Raw genomic sequence first — 22,571 nt, 5'->3', positions numbered from 1 at the left:
TGGATGTCTGCTTCTGCCAGAGATTTATCTCTTTTAGATAAAGTGGTTCTTGGTGGTAAGTTTCTGTTTCCTAATATTACCAGTTATGACTTGGACCATCGACGGATGGTCTCTTGTTTTTGAATTTTTCGTAAATTGTATTTTAACAAAGATCTTTCACATTCATAGTTGATCCCTGATCCAATTTTCCCTCCGAGAACAACCAGGTTTGCTGAACAGCAGCGCCAGTATACAGTAGATATCCCCTGCTGTCGAACTTCTCAGTTCCAGGGGTCCTTTATTCCTCACACTGTTGGATTATGAAAGTCTCCCATAAGATGTACAATTGGAACCTCAAAAGTTCAAGCGAAGATGCAGTACATTACTACCCTAGAACAATTCACCTTATATTTTAATAGTTGATATATATTTTTAACTATTTATTCATGAAATTTATTGATTTATATTTATTCTCTAATTACTGATCTCTTCTTTCTGTATTTCCCATTACCTTCTGTTATTTTTTTCTAATGAAAACCATATTCTTTGGAAACGTGAGTTTCAAGTCAGCGGCCCCTGTGGGATTGTTCGATAAGAACAGTGTTTATTTCTGAATAATATATGAGCTTCATCACAGAAATTGTAGAGTCTGTACTTGATATGCTCCGCAGCTTCCAAGTAACCGGCAACTGGGAATTGTCCTTCCCCGATGGTGCTTTAGTGAGCCTAGACCACTCATGTTCATTGTGCCACAAGGCAGCGTTCTGTGTTAGGCTGGTCTCCAGCAAAACGAAATCTGTCTTATAACAGTTGATGTTTGTTGATGACTCTGCATTGTTGACAGCTTTAATAAAAACAAATTATATTTTATGCTGCCAGGAGAGGGAGTATTGTTCATAAGCCTCTTAACATTTACAGAAGTTATGACGGTAATGTTACATCCTTCAAATGCTTGGTTATTGAACACCACGTGGTTTTATTTTTTTATTTTCTCTTGTTAACGGTAGGGGTGAGCTTGTTCATTAAGACTCACCTGATTTCTTGAGTCTGTCACAAGTTCCAGTCATGGTTACTGATGGATGCCCGGTCAAGAGCTAGCAAACGCACTGACCACTGGTGGTCACGCATACAAGTACGTGACCAAACCCAAACTTGCTCAGCTACTCTTTTCTTGGGGGCTCAGATCGGCGTAACGGTATGAACTCTCATGGCTTACTTCAATAGAGTAGCCTTTGTGGGTGTCAGCAGCCTCTTGGGATCTTCCAGACAGACAGCAGTGCTCGTAGCAATCTCAGGGTGTTATTTTATTTATCCATATTTCCTTGTACTAGTTTTGAGATCTGTTTTTTCATCTATTTTTTTTTTATTTGTGTATCTTCATACATGTAGTATTTTCATCTGCATTTTACTAGCTAATCTCCTCTTTTAATATATTGACATTCTGTTCCGTTTTTTTTTCTAACTTACCAAGTTAATGATGTGTCTTTTGTGACTGCAACCATGTGGTCTTATTTCAAACGAGGTACGACAATGAAAAAAGCAATTAATAAATAATTTATTTTTTTTCTTGGCACTCATACAAAAAAAACAGTCATTCAGGGTGAAAATGACGCCCTTAACCAGCAGTTGCTTATGATTGAATTTATAAACATCAGAAAATAATTTTCAATATAATAACATGTTTTTGCATCAAAAAGGGCGGGAAGACAGACAGTATGCTTAATTAGCATCTTGGAATCCTTAAATAGCATTACCTTAAATCTACAAGTTGCACAGGGAGGCAAGAGCCATTAAGAACAATGCTTTAGTTGGAAACGGTCTGCCAAAAGCTACTTAAATTACTTTCTGCTTTTTATAAGATTTTATAAGATTAACTTATTTATCCTCTTTAAGTGATCAGTGTAGTTCGAAATAGCTCTTTCTTGTGTGCAGGTCTTATCACGAGAGAAAGAAATGGAAAGATGAATAAAATAAATAAATTGAAATGAAAGTAAGAGCGTGCCCTTTTCATGGGAACACTAGTAATTCTAACTTCTAACAACTACTATTTGTTCAAGGCTACTTGTAAATATTAGATAATAAAATGGAAAGTACAAATGAAATGTGGCTTCCTTTGATAATCCCTCAAATTACCAACTCTCGTCCATAATGTTCGGGAGAAGGCAGGATCTTTTCTTTCAAGGAAGTCATATATAACTATGATGCTTTTTGTTTTCTTTACCCAAAGGAATCCGTTATAAATTAGAGAATAGTTTACTAAAAGTAAGTACAGTACGGGTGGGAGATGATTCTCTGAGCACTTCAATGCCCTTGCCAGCTTGCCAGCTTCATAGAGTGCTTCAGAGTTTAGCACATTTTGTTAAATTTATTTTCCTTTGAAGGAGAGTTTGAATTGACTTTCTGTTGCATTGTTAATCTTGATGTGAAGATCTTTTACAAACATTGGGACAATTATGTAAAAATAAATGTTTTGTGAATTCTTTGTTTGGTCTTTTTTTTCTCAAAACTGTAATTCTATGCAATATTAGTGGGAGCAATATATTCCACAACCTTCTGGATGGAGACAGGTATGCGCATTGAGTTTGTTGATATATCAGACTATTTTACATGGAGTGTTTGTTGTTTTGCTGAAATCATGTTAACTTTTAAAAGAAACTGGACACATAACTGCTAACCCTGTCAACAAATCCTCGCTTCCTTCTCAGCTCATTAAACTGAAATCTCTCATTTTCAGGTTTTGCATTGGACTTTTGGTTGGGTTGAACATTTTCTTGGAGAGCTGGTCTTGGAGTTCTCAGGCCATATTTTTCAGCAACTTTCTGGAACTCTTTCTCAACTTGATCCTCAGATCCTTCCTCTGGAGTTTGTTCTTTTTCATTCTGTTGAATTACAGCACTGTTGTTGTTTGTATCTCCTTGATTTTGGTTCTCAACATTGTTTTTTGTTTCTTCCTGCTTCTGATTTGCAGTATTGTTTTGTTTTTCTCCCTGTTTTTGTTTTGCAGCATTGTTCATCATGAGCCAGTATTCTGGGTCAACAATTTCCTCCTGTGCATTTACAGCCTCAGTTACTTGAGGGTCCTTATTTGTTACTCCCTCTTCTTGTGCTTCCAAAATTTCTGGAACCTTGCCATTAACGCTAACAGTTATAGTACCTGCTGTTTCTTGTTTATCAGGGGATACCTCACTTTTAATCTGATCTGCAAGACCATCTGCTGTGGGGGCAATGGTTTCAGCGACTGCTGCCTCTGCAGTCACAGATTCAGCCGCTTCAATACCGGACTCTGTTACAAATATCTCTTCTTCTACGCTTGCTTCTGTGTGGACTTCTGATGCTTCAGGTTCTTCATTAACTTCAGTTGCAGAGTCTGTTTGCTCTTGAATAGCCTCTACTTTTGGCTCTTCTGTTTGGACATCCCTTTCAAAAGGAGGATTAGTCTCAGACTCGGAAGCTTCTATGTTACTGTGAGTATTAGCTTCAGCAGCTTCTGCAGGAGCTTCAGTTGGAATATCATTTCTTAACTGAGGAGCAAGTGTCTGAGATTCTGCGGCTTCAGCAAGTACTTCAGTTTGTGATTCAGCAAGAACTGCTTCAGTATGAGATTCAGCAGCTTCAGTGTCTTCAACTGTTTCAGATTCAGAAGCTTCAACATTTACACTAGTGTGAGACTCGGCTGCTTCAGTATTTACTTCAGTGTTTGACTCTGCAGCTCTTATAGCAAGAACAATTTGAGATTCAGAAGCCTTAAAAGGAGGATCTGTTTGAAATTTAATTGCTTCAATGGTCTGGTTTTCAACTGGAGCATCAGTGCTAGCTTCAGCAGCTTCAGCTGGAGCATCAGTGCTAGCTTCGGCAGCCTCCACTGGAGCATCGGTGCTAGCTTCGGCAGCCTCCACTGGAGCATCGGTGCTAGCTTCGGCAGCCTCCACTGGAGCATCGGTGCTAGCTTCGGCAGCCTCCACTGGAGCATCGGTGCTAGCTTCAGCAGCCTCCACTGGAGCATCGGTGCTAGCTTCGGCAGCCTCCACTGGAGCATCGGTGCTAGCTTCGGCAGCCTCCACTGGAGCATCGGTGCTAGCTTCGGCAGCCTCCACTGGCGCATCAGTGCTAGCTTCGGCAGCCTCCACTGGAGCATCGGTGCTAGCTTCAGCCGCCTCAACTGGAGCATCAGTGTTAGCTTCGGCAGCCTCAACTGGAGCATTAGTGTTAGCTTCGGCAGCCTCAACTGGGGCATCAGTGCTAGCATTAGCAGCTTCAACTGGTAAATCAGTGCCGGCTTCAGAAGCCTCAAGTGGTGCATTTGTTGAAGATTCTGATTTAGTTATTGTAACAGTTTGTTTATCAGGATTTCCTGTCACCTTTTCACTCACTTCGGTGTTAGTTGGTTTTTGTTCTTTGTCTTTATTTTCTGTTTCAGCTGATTGATACTTGGCGTTATTATGAAATCCACCAAATTTTGTTTGGAATTTTGAGTTTTCTGATTGGTCTGGAGTTACTTCTGTATTTTCACTTGGCTTTACTTCATCCTGAGTTTCAGATTCATTTGGCTCTGGTGTTTCAGTTTCAGCTTGAATACCTTCTACAGGGGCATTTGTGTGGCTTTCACTAGTTTCAGTGACAGTCACTTCCTGCACTGCCTCAACAGGTGAAACTTCTGTATTCTGCTCGTTGTTTTCCTTTTTATTTGAAATTGCTTCAATGGCTTCTGATGCTTCGTGAATCAAATCAGCATTGGGTATTTCAGTTTGGTCTTCAGTCTGTTCATTTTTGTTGTTTTCTGCTACAGATGCTTCAGGGTACAGTTCTGTTTGCTGTTCATTTTGTTCATTCTTCTTTGGTGCATCTAGAACCTTGACTGCTTCCTGTGGAGCTGACGTGTTATCTGATGACTTGATTGCCTCAGTGTTTCCTTCTACTTGAGAAGTCTCTTCTTTGATTATAACTTGTTGGTTTTGTGAAGACTGAGATTGCCCTTCTTCTACATTTGCTTCTACTGTAACGGTAGTATTTTCTGAAGATTTGTTTTCATTTTGTTCCACAGCAGTGGAAGCTTCAGTGAGAACCTCCGGGGCATTTTCTTCCTGGGTGGACACCTCTGGCTTTACTGCTTCGGGATAAAGCTCAGTCTTCTCCTCTGTCTTAGTGTTGTCCTTCTCCACTGCAGGTTGCTCAACTGGCTTGGTAGATCCAGATTGCGCTGTTGCCTCTGAAATAGCATAAAGATGTTTAAAATGGTGATTCACTTTCAGTAATTACAATATATACATTTTTATCATTAAAATGTAATTTTAGAGTAAATCGCATATAAAATATGGTATCCATTATTAATTTAAGACTTATTTAGTAGATTTTTATCATAATTAGTAAGTATTTATGAAAATTGATCCATAAAAAGGGAATTAACCTTTCTGTGTTCTTATCCCACTATTTGTGATGTTTGTACCGTGCAAGAGACTGTTTGTTGCCTCTCCAGGCTTTCTATTCCAAATCCTAAGAAAATTTGGATTTTGTGCTTGATCTCTGATTTAAAAAAAAAAAACATAGGATTTTATGTTCCATTAATGTATTATTCACTATGGTATAGAAGGTGAGTATGGTATGTAATATATATAATGTTAAGATTAAATTTCATGATTGTTAGTTCAACAGTGACAAGGATGTGGCTTTTGAGAAGACACCAGCCATAACTGTCTTTTGACCTTTTTAGTTTAGACCTCTTGGTTTGCGAATTTATAAGCAAGTGTATATTGTTTTTTTATTATGACACAAGTCTCACTTGTTTCAGGATACCTCCCTGGATTTTGTGTAAGGTGTATAATCTGTGTAAGGAGCATTCCAGAAATATGTTCATAGTCTGTGGGTATTTTGTTACTAAAGGCCATTAACCAAACTTTAAAGCTGATTCATGGCATCTCTTGTGTGAGAAACCTCTTCATCAGACACCCCAATGAGGCTTTGGGCCATGCTACAAACTAATGTTAAAAATATCTACAGATTTTGACTAACTGTTTGGTGAAGTTGAATGGGGCCATACCTAACGGTGGACAGTGGTCATAGGATGGACAACACTGTCCTTCAGTATATTTTCCCAGACAGTCACCCCTCCAGAAACAGTCAATAACCGAACAGATGATCTCGCCCCCATCACAGTAGCAGGTCTCGCATGGATTCTTTGGATCCTCCAGACGATCACCATTGTGGTAAACTACACCATCTTTTTCACAGTCTGGAGAAGTAGGATGATTTCATCACTGGTGATGTATTTGGAAGTGAATTAACGAATGATTGAAAACAATTTGGGAATACAGTGAGACAGTCGTATGTAGGACTTAAAGTTTGGGATTGGACCAAAATGTGGTTTCATCGATAAGTGGATAATCTATGCCATCAAATTATGTGGGAGAAGAGGAATGTTTTTAATTTACCTTTTGACCATGCTTTGAAGGCCTATTGGTTCCCAGTTATTGTCCTTGGACCATGATGAAAATATTAAAATTTAGTGTCAGGCCAAATTGCACTGACTATTTTTGTTGATTTCAGTTTTGCTAAAAGTGCTCAATATTTATGTGAGAAATGTTTTCCCAACATCGACTAATGGAACTCACCACAACTGAATTCAGGGCAACAAAGACCTGACCTCTCAATGGAACGGCAACCTGGTTTGTGCTCGCAAGAGATGACCGTGCAGGCGAAACCTGGTGGTCTGCACATACAGTCCTCACAAGGGTCAGCTGTAGGAAGGTATTCACCTTCCCTATAGGCCTTTCCATCGATCTCACATACTTTAACAAACAAAATAGGAGGACATTAGCAGTTGTGGTGGAATATTTCAGTTGTTTGAAGTTTGCCTAATTCTACTTTGGTGATGGTCTGTTGGAGGCGTAGCTTTAGTCAAGAGGAATTAATGAAACAGCAATGGATGTTTCTTTTAAACTTGGTTTTTTGGAGTGAGACTTGGTGATGAGCAAAGGTGGGGAGAATGGGCACAGATCAGATTGTAAAATAACAACCTACAGTAGACTAAGGCCGGGGGAGAGCGGATGGTTGCCAGTCAGCTGTTTGCTATTGATTTTGAGTGTTTGTATTGAACACGTTTTCAAGCGGCAATGCTTGATTTTCATTTTATCCTTTTATTTCCTGGTTTTTTAGTATATTGCTTGCCAGCGTTTGGCACAAGTCTCGATTATTTGTTATGATAGGAAAATAATTGAACAGTTCAAATATTTAAAATTAATTGTTTCTTGTTTGTAATTTAGACGAAGCCTGCAGTAACTCTTATTCTGTTTGAAATACCATGTCTCTGTGAAGTCTTGTTATCCAAGACTACTGTTCAAGCATTCATAGTTACAGTGATTTCTCCGCAGAGCGGTATATGTGTATTTCCACTTTGGTAAGATATGTACTTGAAGTTTGTGTGTGTGTGTGTGTGTGTGTGTGTGTGTGTGTGTGTGTGTGTATAGCTTTTCACATCTCGGCATCTCATGCACTGAGAACTTGTATTTATAAATTAGTGATTTTTTTTACCGATTTTCATGTGCCAGTTAATGCAGTGTTAGTATACTGAACTAATAAATATCTTTCCATAGTTATTACATGGCCAAATTTTCATAAGGTTTCCTTTTGAACTTGGACTGTTTTCTTACCTTGAGAGTTATTCCTTGTTGTCACACGTACATCATGGGATTGTCCCACTTGCGGCACTGGATCTGCAACCATATAGATTTGACTTAGCGAGCAGAACATATGCTGTCATTTTAGGAATATAAAAATAGCCGCAGATTGTGTAAACTGCAAACAATATTAAGCAAACAAAGTTTTATCAGAACAAGAATGGAGTCTTAGATTAAACTCTTGGAAAGATTAGTTTAAAGTATTTTCAGGACTGTGTGATTTAAAATTGCAGCCGGATAATCAACGCCCATAGACAGGGCTTATAAACAATACATAGATGGAATGCAGTAAAAAGTTTTTATCATCAAAAGCAAACATATATAGGAAGCTGAAATGCACCAATATCCCAAGAAATGTTGCTTCATAGCAGTCATTCCAATATAAATTTTGACTTTACAAAAGATAGTTATTGGTAGTATAGTAATAAAACTTACTTGCTGTCACCATCGCCAGCCCCACAGCCAGAATCAACAAGCGCTGAAGCCACATGTTTGCTATCTGGAAAAAAGAGAGAGAATGTCATTAGAATATATGCCTTTCTTAAAGAGTACAAGAATATGCAATTATAATGGAGTATCTTATTATCATTCATTTTATATGCCTGGTTTTTTCCGGTTTTTTATTCAAAAGTTTACTGCACTTCTAAGAAAATCTTTGCTAAGTTTCTCGTGCGCATTTGTATTTTCCATTTTTATTATCTTCGAAATATGATATTATTGTGATTTTTCGTTATGTTTCGTTATTATGGACAAAATTAAGGCCAACATATTTCCAAATGTCAAAAATTATACTTGTCAGTCATTATCATAATTAATAGTTAACACCCCATATAATTTATATATTTTATTAATTGTTTTACATTTAATAATTTCTTACAACTTTCCTGAGTCAGGTCTTGATTCATTATTTTTTTTTAGCGGTACATATGTAGAAAAACTATGATTTTGTCGCACTTTCCCCGCAATTGATCGAGTCATGGCACAACAGGAAACTGACCAACGATCGTGTCTTGTTTGACCCCTCTGCCAGTTCGTGGCCTTGCTCTTGACTCTCATCTCTTCTTCTTCTTCCTTTATGTCGAGTCTGATGTCAAGCCAGTGATTCCGTCTTTTAATTGTGTTATTTTCATATCTGACTCCATGTGACTTCTAGAACTTCATTAATTCACCCATGTATCCAGATATTGGTGTTTATTTGCATCAGAAGTATTTTGGCCATTTATTTAGTGGTTTTGTTTCTAACAGATAGAACAAACCCGTATAAAACATACAGCTTTAACGCATACTGTTTTTCCATATAAACTTGAATATAGGTTCATGCATAAGTGCCTTATTTATACATACTCTTATTAATAATGCATACAAATTTATACGCCTTTTGGAACATGCAAATTTTTTCTGTTTTATAAGGAATAATATACACGTACTTTTTATCATCTAGAGATTCTAGACTCTCTCTCTCTCTCTCTCTCTCTCTCTCTCTCTCTCTCTCTCTCTCTCTCTCTCTCTCTCTCTCTATTCGTGCATGGAATGCTGACTTATTAAGAGTTGTATGACAGGTTTTCCTTTCTTTCTTCCGAAGGTGTGCCTCTACTCCGCAGATAAAAAGGTATTGTGACTCTGTGGTTCAAGCACAAGAAGAAGCACTTACTCAGGAAGCTAGAGATAGAGAGGAGTGGGGTTGGTTGGCGTTGGGAAGAGAGATGGGCTGAGAGCTTAGAGTAGACGGAATAGGTACTGTTTTTTATTAATTCTCTCTCTCTCTCTTCTCTCTCTCTCTCTCTCTCTCTCTCTCTCTCTCTCTCTCTCTCTCTCTATGTAGTGGCCAGCCCTGTGAGAGCTGATAGTCAGCGCAGTAGTCAGGTTAAACTATTTTAATAATAATAATCTATGTCTGTATCATATTGAGAGTGAGAGATGGGCTGAGAGCTTCTTACAGTAGACGGAATAAGGAGTTTTTTTTATTAATTCTCTCTCTCTCTCTCTCTCTCTCTCTCTCTCTCTCTCTCTCTCTCTCTCTCTCTCTCTCTCTCTATGTAGTGGCCAGCCCTGTGAGAGCTGATAGTCAGCGCAGTAGTCAGGTTAAACTATTTTAATAATAATAATCTATGTCTGTATCATATTGAGAGTGAGAGATGGGCTAAGAGCTTCTTACAGTAGACGGAATAAGGAGTTTTTTTTATTAATTCTCTCTCTCTCTCTCTCTCTCTCTCTCTCTCTCTCTCTCTCTCTCTCTCTCTCTCTCTCTCTGTGTGTGTGTGTGTAATGGCCAGCCCTATGAGAGCTGATAGTCAGCGCAGTGGTCCGGTTAAACTATTTTTTAATAATAATAATCTATGTCTGTATCATATTGAGACTTAATTCACTTAATTTACGACTTTTCGGGCCACTTTGTGACCCGTTACCTCACACCATATCCATTAAGCTTGTTACATACATCTGGGCGTTGATCAGTCCTGTGAGGTCGTGCTTGATGGTGTCACCTGGTAGGTCCAGGTTCACCTCATGTATGCAGACGAGATATAACTGTCTGCTTTCTTCTTTCTTTAGTGCTTACTAACCTCCTCCCTACCCCCTAACCCCCCCTTTTTTTTGCAACAAAGCACTTTTAACGACGCCGCTTTGCATGTAATGGGACATTCGGGTTTAGAAATAGCCGCAAGTTTCGAGTGATGCTTCTCCTCGCCCAGTAATTGTTGTAAACAAACGCGCAGACGCACATATGCTCACAGCCATGCCAGCCAGCAAGTACCCTTAAAAGGTTTCGGTTAGCGCGCCACTTGTCAGAGACAAATAACCAAGGTCCAGTTATCTCTGACAGTTTAAAAACAGATTCTCTCTCTCTCTCTCTCTCTCTCTCTCTCTCTCTCTCTCTCTCAGGTTAGTTCGCGCTTAAAGGCAGGAGTTTTCCAGACATTAATCAAACGAGAGAGAGAGAGAGAGAGATGAATTCAGAATTATTGAGCAATCAGAGTGAACTCCGCTATCCTAGACAGTCATCAGTTATTGGCCGTACAGAATGAGAAAATCCAAACAGATTATGAAAGCAACATACATGCAAGACCGGATTATAAAACCTAAACTCTCGGGTCTGCAGTGAACCCTGTAAATAAAAAAGAAATAATTATCTCTCTGTCCCTCTTGATTATAAACAACTGCCTCTCTCTCTCTCTCTCCCTCTCTCTTCCTCTCAATTATAAAAACTGTCCCAAATCCAATCGGACCATACCTAGACTCTCTCTCTCTCTCTCTCTCTCTCTCTCTCTCTCTCTCTCTCTCTCTCTCTCTCTCTCTTCTAATTATAAACAACTGTCCCAAATTCCATCTGACCATACCTAAATTTAGAGATGGATGCAGAAATCCCAGGCCCTGCGGGTAGATGTCTAGGTATGGTTAGATGGGATTTGGGACAGTTGCTTATAATTAGGAGAGAGAAAGAGAGAGAGAGAGGACAAACGGTACTGTAAGAAAGCAGTTTAAGATTTTTTTTTTTTTTTTTGCCCCAGGACAGGTTAATGGATAGTGTTATACGATTGTACCGTTAGGTCTTGGGTTGGGTCATTCTGTAGAATTTTCATTACAGGGGGTAAAAGAGCCGCCAGGTGTACTGTAGGGAAGGTTGGAGGCCTCTCTAGATTTGGATGGGTAATCAGATATATGAGAAAGTGAGGAGCCTTTTTTTTTATTTAATTTTTTTTTTCAGCTTCTTTAGTAACGTTATTTTTTAAGTAATGGAAAGCAATTGTTTCTTCTGACTTGCGGTGCACCTTTATTTCTTTCTCCTGCCAAGTAACAATGTTATGGATTTACGCGTTTTTAGTAAGTGTGCTGCTTTTAGAGACAGTTTTTTCTTTTTTGCTGCAGATTAAAAACAAAGCAACCCTTACAATGATTGGGGCAATCTAAATAAATGATGTTCTTTTCTCCTCTTTTGTTTCCTTGTTTCATCATTATGCTTTGCTTCGCACAATCTTTGTCGCACGCTCCATCCGTAGGCCTATCTTAGGCCATATTGCCTGTAGGATCATTTATTTCGTCTATTTGGAAAGTCGTGAAGTCTCCCTTGCGGAACAGTTAAGGAGAGGTTTGCTTATCTCCTTCAGGTAGTGTTTCATGCCTCAGTGTTTTAGGCCTATACGTAACTGCTCAGAGTTATGCTGGAAAACCACTGTGGTCCTTATCATCAGTTGTCCTTAGGTCTGCTGCGGCTCCATTATCGTGAGGAACCATCCTTCTAGGTAGGCCTACGCCAGCTCATCACTCCTCCACATAACCGTACATGGTAGTATTAATGGCGGGTAGGCTTATCGCCTTGTAGTTTGGACCTAAAGATTTATTTATCGTCTTTTGACGATCACCTGAGTAAGAGTGGATAATTGCACAACTTGTCCTTTAAGTGTTTTTGAGATAAATATAAATGGTGTGAACACTTTAAAAGATTCGCTGGATGACAACGACCAGTTGTAATCAGGAAAGAGATTACACGAGTTCCTTTGGTCCACACATTCTGTTTGCTCATTGTAAACGTAAATGACCGAATCTGCGTCCTTGTAAACTCGAGGAACCACGGTTGGCTTCCCTTGGTTTTAAAACGCCGACAGTTAATCCCAAGCTCCGGAAGATAAGGAGGCCTAACGATCAGAAAAGGAACCGTGAAATGCATCACTGATGACGTTAGATTAGACCTCCTCTAACGGGACATTCTCATTGAGAGAGAGAGAGAGAGAGAGAGCACCAATTTTTCTTAGTCATCGGGAGAGTTTACCGACGAGGAGTAATTCTCTCTCTCTCTCTCTCTCTCTCTCTCTCTCTCTCTCTCTCTCTCTCTCATAGATCTCGAATTGTTTCTTTACCTGCTTTGTTGGTATTCATATTCGTGGTTCTTTTCTTTGTATTTTACTGTTTTTTCATCATCTGTAGAATTCATCCTTCGTATTTCTCTATGAAGCCTAAATAATGACATTTATGATGATTACCTCCAAAAGGGTAAACACCACTCAACGTTATTGCCATGTCCAAATTATTAACGCGTACGAATATGCTTTTAGACGGGTGGGTTTTTGCGTTTTTGTGAAAGGTCAAGCTAAGTAGTGTATATTTGTATATTGGTTCGTGTATTTGAGTGCTTTGTAAGTAAGTAAGTAGAAGAAAATGATCGATGTGCACTTTTGACAGTTAGAAATCCGTCATATCTTATTTTTCTAATGTATTATTGTTGGAATAATGTAATATGATTTGTCAGTTGAGGAGAGAGAGAGAGAGAGAGAGAGAGAGAGAGAGAGAGAGAGAGAGAGAGAGAGAGAGAGAGAGATTATGAGCCGATTCGCTTGTTTACTTTGTCCTTATTTCAGGTTCTTCTTGGTTACATAGTCTCGAGAAAGCAAGACCCCGTAACCAGATTTTTCAAGCTCGCGTATCCATTTTTGGAAGGTAAGGCAGTTAGTATTACGTTTATCGTGTGACTCTCTGTTGTTTTGCTTCGTGCTATTTATCGATATTTTGTAGCTTATTTTTTTAATTATCAAAGGTGTTTAGAGTCTGGGAGTCTTTAAATTCCGTATATTGGCCAGGTCAAGAGAAGGTAAGTGTGTATTGTTGACGTAGATGTCTCGTATTACAGAATCACATTTTTCTTTTCACTTATTTATTATACGGAATCGTCGCTATTGTATTAGATTGCTTTGTTACGACATCGATTATAAGTTAAGTATAATTCAAAGTTTTTTTACTCGGCGTTTGTTGTTTTATTTGTTATTTTTATGTGAAGTCGTAGATAAATTGATCGTCGAATTTAGAGATATATTTTTCAATTCGTTTTGGTCAAGCTCTTTCCACTTGCAACACCTTTTTTCAATGTTGTCTCCACCAATAACTGGCTCTAGCAAGGATGGACTGGTAATATTAATGACCGTCTCCAAAAATGGTTACCTTTACCGGTATCAAACGATAAATGCCTGTAAATGTTATCAAGTTGACGTTTTTGTTGCAGAAAAATATCCACAAAAACAGGATATTAAGCTTTTGCAAAAAAAAAAGAAACACTTGTGAATATATATATATATATATATATATATATATATATATATATATATATATATATATATATATATATATATATATATATATATATTAATTCAGTGCAGTTAAACATTAGATTATAACCCATGCGTCGTAAGGCTTGTCGTTTAGAACACCGAGAAGCAATATCAAGAAATTTTATAACGTTTATAACCATTAAATAGACTATTTAAGTGGAAGTCCTTTATGTGCAACTTTCAGTTATAATGCTTTATGGTCCAAATCACCTTTGGTTTTTCGTTCCCTGTATATTATTACGGTTTAAAAGAAGTTGTGGTGTATGTTAAAATAATAATATTTCTGCTCAGATTTAAAATTTCGATCATTTTTATTGTAAATTTATGTATGATGGTTTTCATGTATTTACCTTTCGTACTGTATTTTATGGAAGGAAACGCGTTAAAAATCCCTTAGTTTCGTAAGCTGCTGAGAGACACACAGATGTCACTTGAAAATTCAAAGCTATCTCGATTTGATATTCAGTGGTAGTTCATGTGACAGAGAGATTTTGGAGTCAAGCAGAATTAACAAACCGTATACTGTTATTTTCCCTTACCTCTTAAATCATGTTAAGGGAAAATAACAGTATACGGTTTATTAATTCTGCTTGACTCCATTACAGTTAGATATTTACATGCGTTTGCGTCATCAGTATTGCCAGTGAAGAAAAACTCATTCTGATGACAAAGGTCATCAAGTAAGTGAGCGTGACTTATATGCCAGGTTCAGACAAAAGCAGCCGGTAGACATAATTAGATGTAATTAGAAAAAAGTGCCTTTATGCAAGTCAGTGCATTTCTTTGAAAAAAGAAAAAGGTACCAGAAATTTATTAGTACTGGTTAAACTGCAACCATTGGTAATCTGATGGTTGTCCTTCCTAACACACCATTTATTCTTTCTTTCAGTCAACCAGAAATTCTTGTTTGCCCTGCGTTCTGCTTTCAATGGTTATCATTTGTTCTTTTCGGATCCAGTTACTCGTTTGCTCTCTTATAAGTACTGAATAAACGAGAACTCAAGGGGCTTTATTACAGGTTGTCATTGTATTCATGAAAGAGACGAGCCTCTTTTAGGAGACATCCCTATCTTTGCCTCGTACTCTCTTGTCTTTTCTCTTGTCTTTGTATGGTAATATATGCTAATACCCTCTTCTTGTACGTAATACCTTTTACTGTGGCATTTAATGAAAAATATCCACAGCTGCTGTATGGTAGAGGTTTTTACGTTTATATTTAACACTTGACATATTCCCCCAAGTTGCCAAAATTCATTTCTTGTATTTTTAATAATCGGATCTCTGTTACTTTTGAGATTGAAGGCGACGACGTCACAGGCGTTATTCCCGGTCTCGTTACGTGATACGCTACCTGATATGCTCTGCGTTATGTGAGTCGCGTAACGTGAGCCTTATGCGCTCAAGGGACACCTTCAGGAGTATGGGAAATGCCTCGACTGCTTTCTGTGACAGAGGATGGGGTATGACAAGGAGATCATAGGCTTAGTTTTTTGTGTAGTGTTTATTTTTCTGTAGCAACTTTTAGGGTTTGTTCTGAAACAATATTTGTACCGGAGGACTTTGCTATGCGAGAATAAGCAATTCGGTTCTGGCAGATAGGTGTATGTATGGTGTATTGTTGAGTATGCGCTCTTTCTCTCAGAGAGAGAGAGAGAGAGAGAGAGAGAGAGAGAGAGAGAGAGAGAGAGCACATACTCAACAATGCCCCATTTCAGAACAAACCATAAGGTGCTACAGAAAAATAAATACCACATGAAAACTAAGCTTATCATCTCCCTTAGCATACACCATCCTCTGCCACAGAGGCTAACTAGGGAATTATAGAGGTATCCATCTATTAAAGTGAGTCACGGTTGAGTCTTGTCAGTTCTTGGACGGGTAACCATAACGGGAAAGCAGACGCCATTGTTACTATATAAGCTACCGTGGCCATTACTTTAACTTGCATCAGACCTGAGAAGCCATAATGAGAGAAAAGCTAATAGAGTGAGGAGAAAAGAAGGAAAAGAGGAAGATTAAGTTAAGCAGGAGGGGAAAGATTGGAGCAGTTATTGTTCATGTTTAATTCCTTAATAAGAAACGTTGGTTTCGTAGTTAAGTATATAGATGAATTGTATATCAGATAAACGATCATTTTATATATATATTTTGACATTTTTTTTTCATATATTTGTTCCTCCATACTTATATTGACTCGTGTTTCTGTGGTGAACGTATTCGCAAGAATGTTATTAAGTGAAAATAGTAAACAGCGTTGATGACATTATTGCATATATTAAGAGAAAGAAATCAAATTTCGACAAGTCATGATAATATCCATTTTATCAGATTGTTAATGGTAATGATAGTTCTGACATTTTATTTATTGAAATGTTACGGTCTCTCTTTCCCCATTATTAAAAGTTAGGAAAGTTTCATTTGGAAAATTTCCATAGTATAAGCAAAGGGTACCAACCATAATAATGATAGTAACAGCGAATATAAGCAAAGTAACAATAATAACAACAAACAACCAAAGAAATCAAACGATTGTACGACCATCGCCGATCGCAGACGTTACTCCAGGTCCTTCTTGGGTATGGTCAGATTTCACACAAAGAGACCTGCAGACCGGGCTCACCTTTACCTATTTGTCTCTCTCTCTCTCTCTCTCTCTCTCTCTCTCTCTCTCTCTCTCTCTCTCTCTCACACACACATTTTTAATGGTCTTCCAGCCACCGTTATTCCCAAACCTTTCCAGGACGTGTTAGGTAACTGGGACTGGGGTTCTTACGTTTCTGATTTTCGTACATCTTTGGTGTTGTCCTACTTTTCCTAACATCTTTGGTGTTGTCCTACTTTTCCTAACATCTTTGGTGTTGTCCTACTTTTCCTAACATCTTTGGTGTTGTCCTACTTTTCCTAACATCTTTGGTGTTGTCCTACTTTTCCTAACATCTTCGGTGTTGTCCTACTTTTCCTAACATCTTCAGTGTTGTCCTACTTTTCCTAATTGTTTTCTGATTTTCATAATTTTTCATTCTTTCGAAAGTAAAATACAAAACCATTGCTAGAGAAAAAAAATGCACTATAATATTAGTGAATCGTTAATTCATAAAGACTGACCTTTCCCCGTCATACTGTAAATATTTTTTTGCACGTATGAACCTGGCATTGTCTACAGTTATGACAGGTATTTTAATTTACTGTCGAATTTACTTTTTTCATTATGATATAAATTATATTATACATCAGAGAAAATGAAGAATTATGGAATATGATTCAAAATATATGAAGGTATGTAGCATTCTTAATTAAAGACATGTTTAGCTTTCTTATATAATAATGTGTGCACATTATATTACAGCGTATAAACTTTTCCACTTACTAATGGATGTGCGCAATAAGCTGCATTTATATATATGTCTCTGAATAGGGGATTGATTGGTTGTGATTCAGCAATAGATGAAAACTACATGAATATGAAAATGATTACTGTATACAGTTAGTCATTCTTTGCAGGCAGATGAATACGTGTGTTAATGTGTTATATATGTCAGTAGATTTTGTAGAACTAAGATGGCATGGTTACGAATTTTTTACTGGATATGCACTGAATTATAAGTAGTCAGTGTTTATTTTAGCTTTATAATTATCATGATAGTAGTTGTTGTGATGCATGAGTGAATGTACAGTTAGGCCAATGGGCTGTTTTTTTTTTTTTTTTTTTTTTTTTTTTGCTTGATTGCATGTTTGTTTGGTTGAATTATGCCAATGCAAAGCCAAAGAGAAACTGTAAGAAGTGAAGATATAAAATTCATAGGTCTGGCATTTTTAATATCTAAAATTATTGAAATCTGATTGAAAGAAATGTTCTTTATTAATCTGACCTATTCTGTGCAAGTCATACTTTTGACGTATGTTTTTGAAAAAAGTGGATCCTCATATATTCCTTTTTTTCGCGCGTGGCTGTAGGAAAGATTGTTGGGTATGGAGAGGGTGTTTGTTTGGGTGGGCATGGGGAGGGGGAAGGGTAGGTGTCTTTGAGGAGGAGTGGCTGAGTCGATAATGAGGTTGAGGGATCTGAATGAATCGTAAGAGAAATGGTTCATCTCCGTCCGCTAACCAGGTCGTATTCTAATCCATTGCCCAAACCAGACTCCCAACTGAGTAACATACATACATAAATACATACATACATATATTGTGATATATGCCCAGACGAGTGGGCATAGAGAGAGGGAGTTTAGGGGAATACCGGCCCGAGACCTATCTATATTTGCCAATGTGATTCATCACTTGGCCCATGTAAGCTCACCGAACTGCCTGCAGGTGACTCACTGGGATCTGTCTGGATCCCCGAAACCTCAAGGACACCACTCCAGCATCGTCTCCTTCCTTTCAGATTACGAAACAAATGAATATCTCATCATAACCGTTTAAGCCTCTCAGTAGAATCTCGCAGCCCTTTTTTTTTTAACACCAGAATTCAGCACTTATGGAAGGGGGTTAAACTCCCAACCTCCGAACATTATTATTTTTCGAATCTTTCTCAGTGTATTTAACCCAAGAACGTCGACCGGTACTGAAATAGGTTCCAACCCTAAACCTCAGATAGTCATCTTTCCTCGCAGACTTAGAGCCCCATTGGGACCTTCCCTCGAATGCAGTAAATCTATATTCTCTTCAGAATCCCATTACGGAAAAGGTTACGAAGACCCGGAGCATTTTAAGAGTCCGATATGGAAATTTTATTCCAGCATGAAAGTCGACGGTGGTTCTTTGTCCACTCGACAAGGAGAGATGTAGGGGTCTTATAAGGTCCGTTATGTCTTGAATGCAACGGAAACCTGTTAGAAGTGCCGGTTGTTTTTTTTTATTTTCGTTTTATTTCGAATTGTATGCAGATTTGTAGCTCTTCCAGAAAATGCACGTAGACTGTTTATAGAATGCTCTCTCTCTCTCTCTCTCTCTCTCTCTCTCTCTCTCTCTCTCTCTCTCTGGTCGCCATACCTCATTAATATTCTTATCGCGTCAGAAGCTGGTCTGGACTCTCGCCATTCAAATGTGGATAGGGTATCTGAGGCTACCTTTGGGCAGTCTGGTACGACTTGGTGAAGAGGTGTTGTTGATTCTACTGATGAGAGAGAGAGAGAGAGAGAGAGAGAGAGAGAGAGAGAATATTTGTCAACCCTCATTTGCATTACCACGAACAACGAGACTTGAAGAAATAGTTGGTAGGATAGTCAACCTTTTAGCGGACTTTGACTTTATTGTCAGTGAAATTGTTAAAATCTGGAGTCTGATGGAACGGGAAGCCTATTGCTCTTACTGTGCCAAAAAGCAAATGAAAGCCATGCAAATAAGCCCGGAGTAACAATAGCAATACATGAACATGGAAGGTAGAAAATGAAGAGCCTACAAAGTTTTAATATATATATATATATATATATATATATATATATATATATATATATATATATATATATATATATATATATATATATATATATATATATATATATATATATATATTTTTTTTTTTTTTTTTTTTTTTTTTTGCCTTTCCATTTCTTCGGTTTAATAGCGTTTCATTATTTTCTGTCTTTTTACTGTCTAGCTTATATTGTCTTTAAGTCTAGGTTTTCATTTTCTTTTGCGTGATGAAATTCACGGCTAAGTCTATTCATGCTAATTGTGTTGCTTATATATTTTAGGCCTCGTTGAGCAGTCATGTTTTCGGTATGTTTGTGTATGTTTTGTATGTTTTTTGGCTTCGTTGATCTCAATGACTGTATCTTGTACGCCTGTCTAATGTTTACTCTTCGTCTGGTCCATTCATTGTTCTCGGTTCCTGTCTCTTCCATTCCTCTTCAGAAACAAAGAAATGTTATTTTTTTTTCATCCACCAAAAATTACGTTTAATTATGTTTCAGAATTAAATGTCTCATTCATATTTATATATGTGACATGGATTCATATATTTACTAACGTTTATTTTTCCTCCATGAAATAAATTATGTTTATATATATTTTGACCAACGGGAACACATGATGAATGGATCGAGATGATGGAGAAAAGAGACGTTGGAGTTATCAGTCGAGAGTAGTAATTGTTCGCGGTGAGGCTCAAGAGTATGTGAATTGAGAATGACTGGAATTTGAATTTTAAAAATAATTGGCAGAGTTTTCTTGCCAGTGATTCCCAATATGTTTACATCAGTATATTCATATGTAGTGGAGCTTCTTCGTTATTTAACATATATTTAAATCATATTCTCTAAAACTGCGTTCGTCTATTGTTTGTTCCAAATTACGGATTATTTCTCTTGCCGTCCAAAAACTTGTTCCATCCAGGTTTGGGCGAATCGTTACAGAGACCCAAACCAGGAAGTCATAAAATATGCAGACGCAGTTTTGGAACGTCCCCGTTATTTAGTAATGGGCCTGAATTCCAACATGACCCTGCGATGACTTTCTAAAATGTTCGAGATCCTACTTCATGATTTAAGAAGTTTTTTTCCTTATCCAATGGTGGTTTCTTAACTGCTGTTAAATCTGTGTTGATATATGTATGTATGTATGTATGTATGTATGTATGTATGTATGTATGTATGTATGTATGTATATATATATATATATATATATATATATATATATATATATATACTGTATATATATGTGTGTGTGTGTATGTGTGTATGTATATGTCTATGAGAGAGAGAGAGAGAGAGAGAGAGAGAGAGAGAGAGAGAGAGAGAGAGAGAGAGAGAGAGAGAGAGACTCTTGAGCTTTCTATTTGCATGTAGTGGGTATAGACAGTAATGATATTGAGAAGCCTAGGTGTACACTCCACACAGATGATAATGAGACATTTGAGTAACAGTTAACACGATTAAGTTCAGCCTTCAATAATGGGAAAAAGAAGAGTGACAGGGGACTCCCCAGATGCGAAATCATTATTTTATATTTGGATGAATATGTCTCTTATACCTTTGTACGAGCAGCTGAAACAAGTACGTCTAATATTGAGAACGGCTTCCAGATTCCTTGGGCACTTTTTTTTTTTTTTAGGCTTCTTGGTGTGTTGTATCCATGGCATAATATTGATTACCTCTTTTACAAAACTCTGATGGAATGAGTTTTGATTTCAGTACAATATTTAGAGTGATTACACAGAAACTTTAAACTTAGAAATAGCATATCATGATAACATTGAAATGCACACACACTGCTCGTGTTAGAATGATATACTTCTCAGGCTACATTTGTAGGTTGTAATTTAATATCATAGAAAGGAAAGGTGTAGAACCCAATAAAATCATCATGTAGAACCAAAAAACATTACTAACAATAGAGAAAAAGGTAGATGTGTGTTCACCAGCTCGGACAGGTATAGCAATATGTTAACTATACACATTTCCAATATACTGAAAGTATGTGCATACATACATTCCTACAAATGAACACATTTCTTTGATGCAAATTTTATTATAACCTCTTAACAGAAACGATGGTTTTTGTCATGCAAGCAAAGTAGATTCGATACTGTCTGGTTTTCTTGCCTGGAGGCACAGCGTCTATTCTCCACCTGTAGACAGACTTATTTTGCAACCCTGGTTTTTTTTTTTTTTTTTTGCTAACTGTTGTAAAAATAACCGTTAACTGTTCGAAGAAACTGGTTTATTCTTTTAAGAAACTCTGCATCAAGGAACATACCTTAACTTAGGAAAAGGCTTATCAAACCATATGGTAGGCAGGTGATGACGCAAGGCGGAACGCTTTTTATTTTAAATTTAAAAAGAACAGTAGAAAAAAAAAAAGGGGGTAACACCTGAGTCCCAGGGCGGCACCGTCTGGGTGGCGTAGGAGGAACAAGTATGTAAGACCGTTGAGGCAATTATCATCTCCCTTCGCGGACGACCTTGGGGGTTCAGGTCCCCCCTTCCTACCTCCTCCCCTTCTCACCACTTCCCCACTATCCTACTACCTATTTCTACATCCCTAGAGTCTTGAAATAACAGACAGCCGAGACGTTATAGGAAGTGCTAAGGTACATGACGTTTGACTTTAAAAGTGAGGGAGAATTTTTCTCGGCGTTCATTAAAATTTACACAGACAGACATATGAATGGGGGAGCCATGACGTATGAATGGGGGATCCATTATCTTCTAGTACACAGATACAAACGTAGACAGTGAGGTTAAATCTAGAAAATTATTGAAGATTAGCAAAACGAATGATTCCTGTAAGCGCGAGGACTCTTTAACCCAGGTAGAGGAAGCAGTGTCAGTGGGATTAAGTAACTCTTTCATTGAAATGCCCTTGTCACTTTACTCGCGGACTTTTCCAGTGAATGAAGTGGATGGCCTTATATCTTGAAAGCAAGATCACCGAAGCCTTTGCTTTCCTGTGTATAGAGGAAACGATTGACTCTCGGGTGCCAGAGTTGAGTGTAATTCCTTTTATGCTGAAAGACAGTTTAAAAGATAAGCATCTGTCTATCTATATACTCACACATGTATATACAGTATGTATTTATGTATATATTTGTTTTTATAATTATACTACACTCGAAGTATTCTCATACCTCACGAATGATTAAAGGATTTATATGCACAGAGCATAATAGTTATACTTCAAAGCCCACTCTTGACTAGATTTTATACTTATATTCGTACTGGCAAGAAAACCAGGTAAGTTCAGCCGCAGGAGAAAAAAAAATTCAGGTTCATATACAAACGTGTTCAGGTAACCTGACCTTTCAGTGTATCGCTTATTATTATTATTATTATTATTATTATTATTATTATTATTATTATTATTATTATTATTATTCATGCGCCCA

General features: G+C 37.6%; 2 protein-coding genes across 6 annotated transcripts in view; one reads left to right on the top strand and one right to left on the bottom strand.

Annotated features, from left to right (window-relative positions):
• The window catches only part of LOC136849248 (DNA oxidative demethylase ALKBH2-like), a 657,271-nt gene that overhangs the window by 411,185 nt on the left and 223,515 nt on the right, over positions 1 to 22,571 (top strand). For all 3 annotated transcript variants that reach the window (XM_067122516.1, XM_067122515.1, XM_067122514.1), the window contains one exon: positions 13,001 to 13,079. The gene's annotated coding sequence lies outside the window, so the exon portion shown is untranslated. The remainder of the gene's footprint in view (positions 1 to 13,000; positions 13,080 to 22,571) is intronic.
• The window catches only part of LOC136849246 (streptococcal hemagglutinin-like), a 34,978-nt gene continuing 13,929 nt past the window's right edge, over positions 1,523 to 22,571 (bottom strand). Inside the window, exons 2-6 of one of the 3 annotated variants that reach the window (XM_067122506.1) lie at positions 8,085 to 8,148; positions 7,623 to 7,685; positions 6,585 to 6,761; positions 6,014 to 6,205; positions 1,523 to 5,185 (exon numbers count right to left, since the gene is read on the bottom strand). In XM_067122506.1, the coding sequence (XP_066978607.1) occupies positions 2,625 to 5,185; positions 6,014 to 6,205; positions 6,585 to 6,761; positions 7,623 to 7,685; positions 8,085 to 8,139 (3,048 nt within the window). In that variant the 5' untranslated portion in view covers positions 8,140 to 8,148 and the 3' untranslated portion in view covers positions 1,523 to 2,624. The remainder of the gene's footprint in view (positions 5,186 to 6,013; positions 6,206 to 6,584; positions 6,762 to 7,622; positions 7,686 to 8,084; positions 8,149 to 22,571) is intronic. The other 2 variants (XM_067122507.1, XM_067122508.1) reach the window with 2 other exon arrangements.

Source organism: Macrobrachium rosenbergii, chromosome 20 (assembly GCF_040412425.1).
Source record: "Macrobrachium rosenbergii isolate ZJJX-2024 chromosome 20, ASM4041242v1, whole genome shotgun sequence".
Taxonomy (NCBI): domain Eukaryota; kingdom Metazoa; phylum Arthropoda; class Malacostraca; order Decapoda; family Palaemonidae; genus Macrobrachium; species Macrobrachium rosenbergii.
Note: the sequence above shows the minus strand (reverse complement) of the source record. Positions and strands in the feature narration are given on the sequence as shown.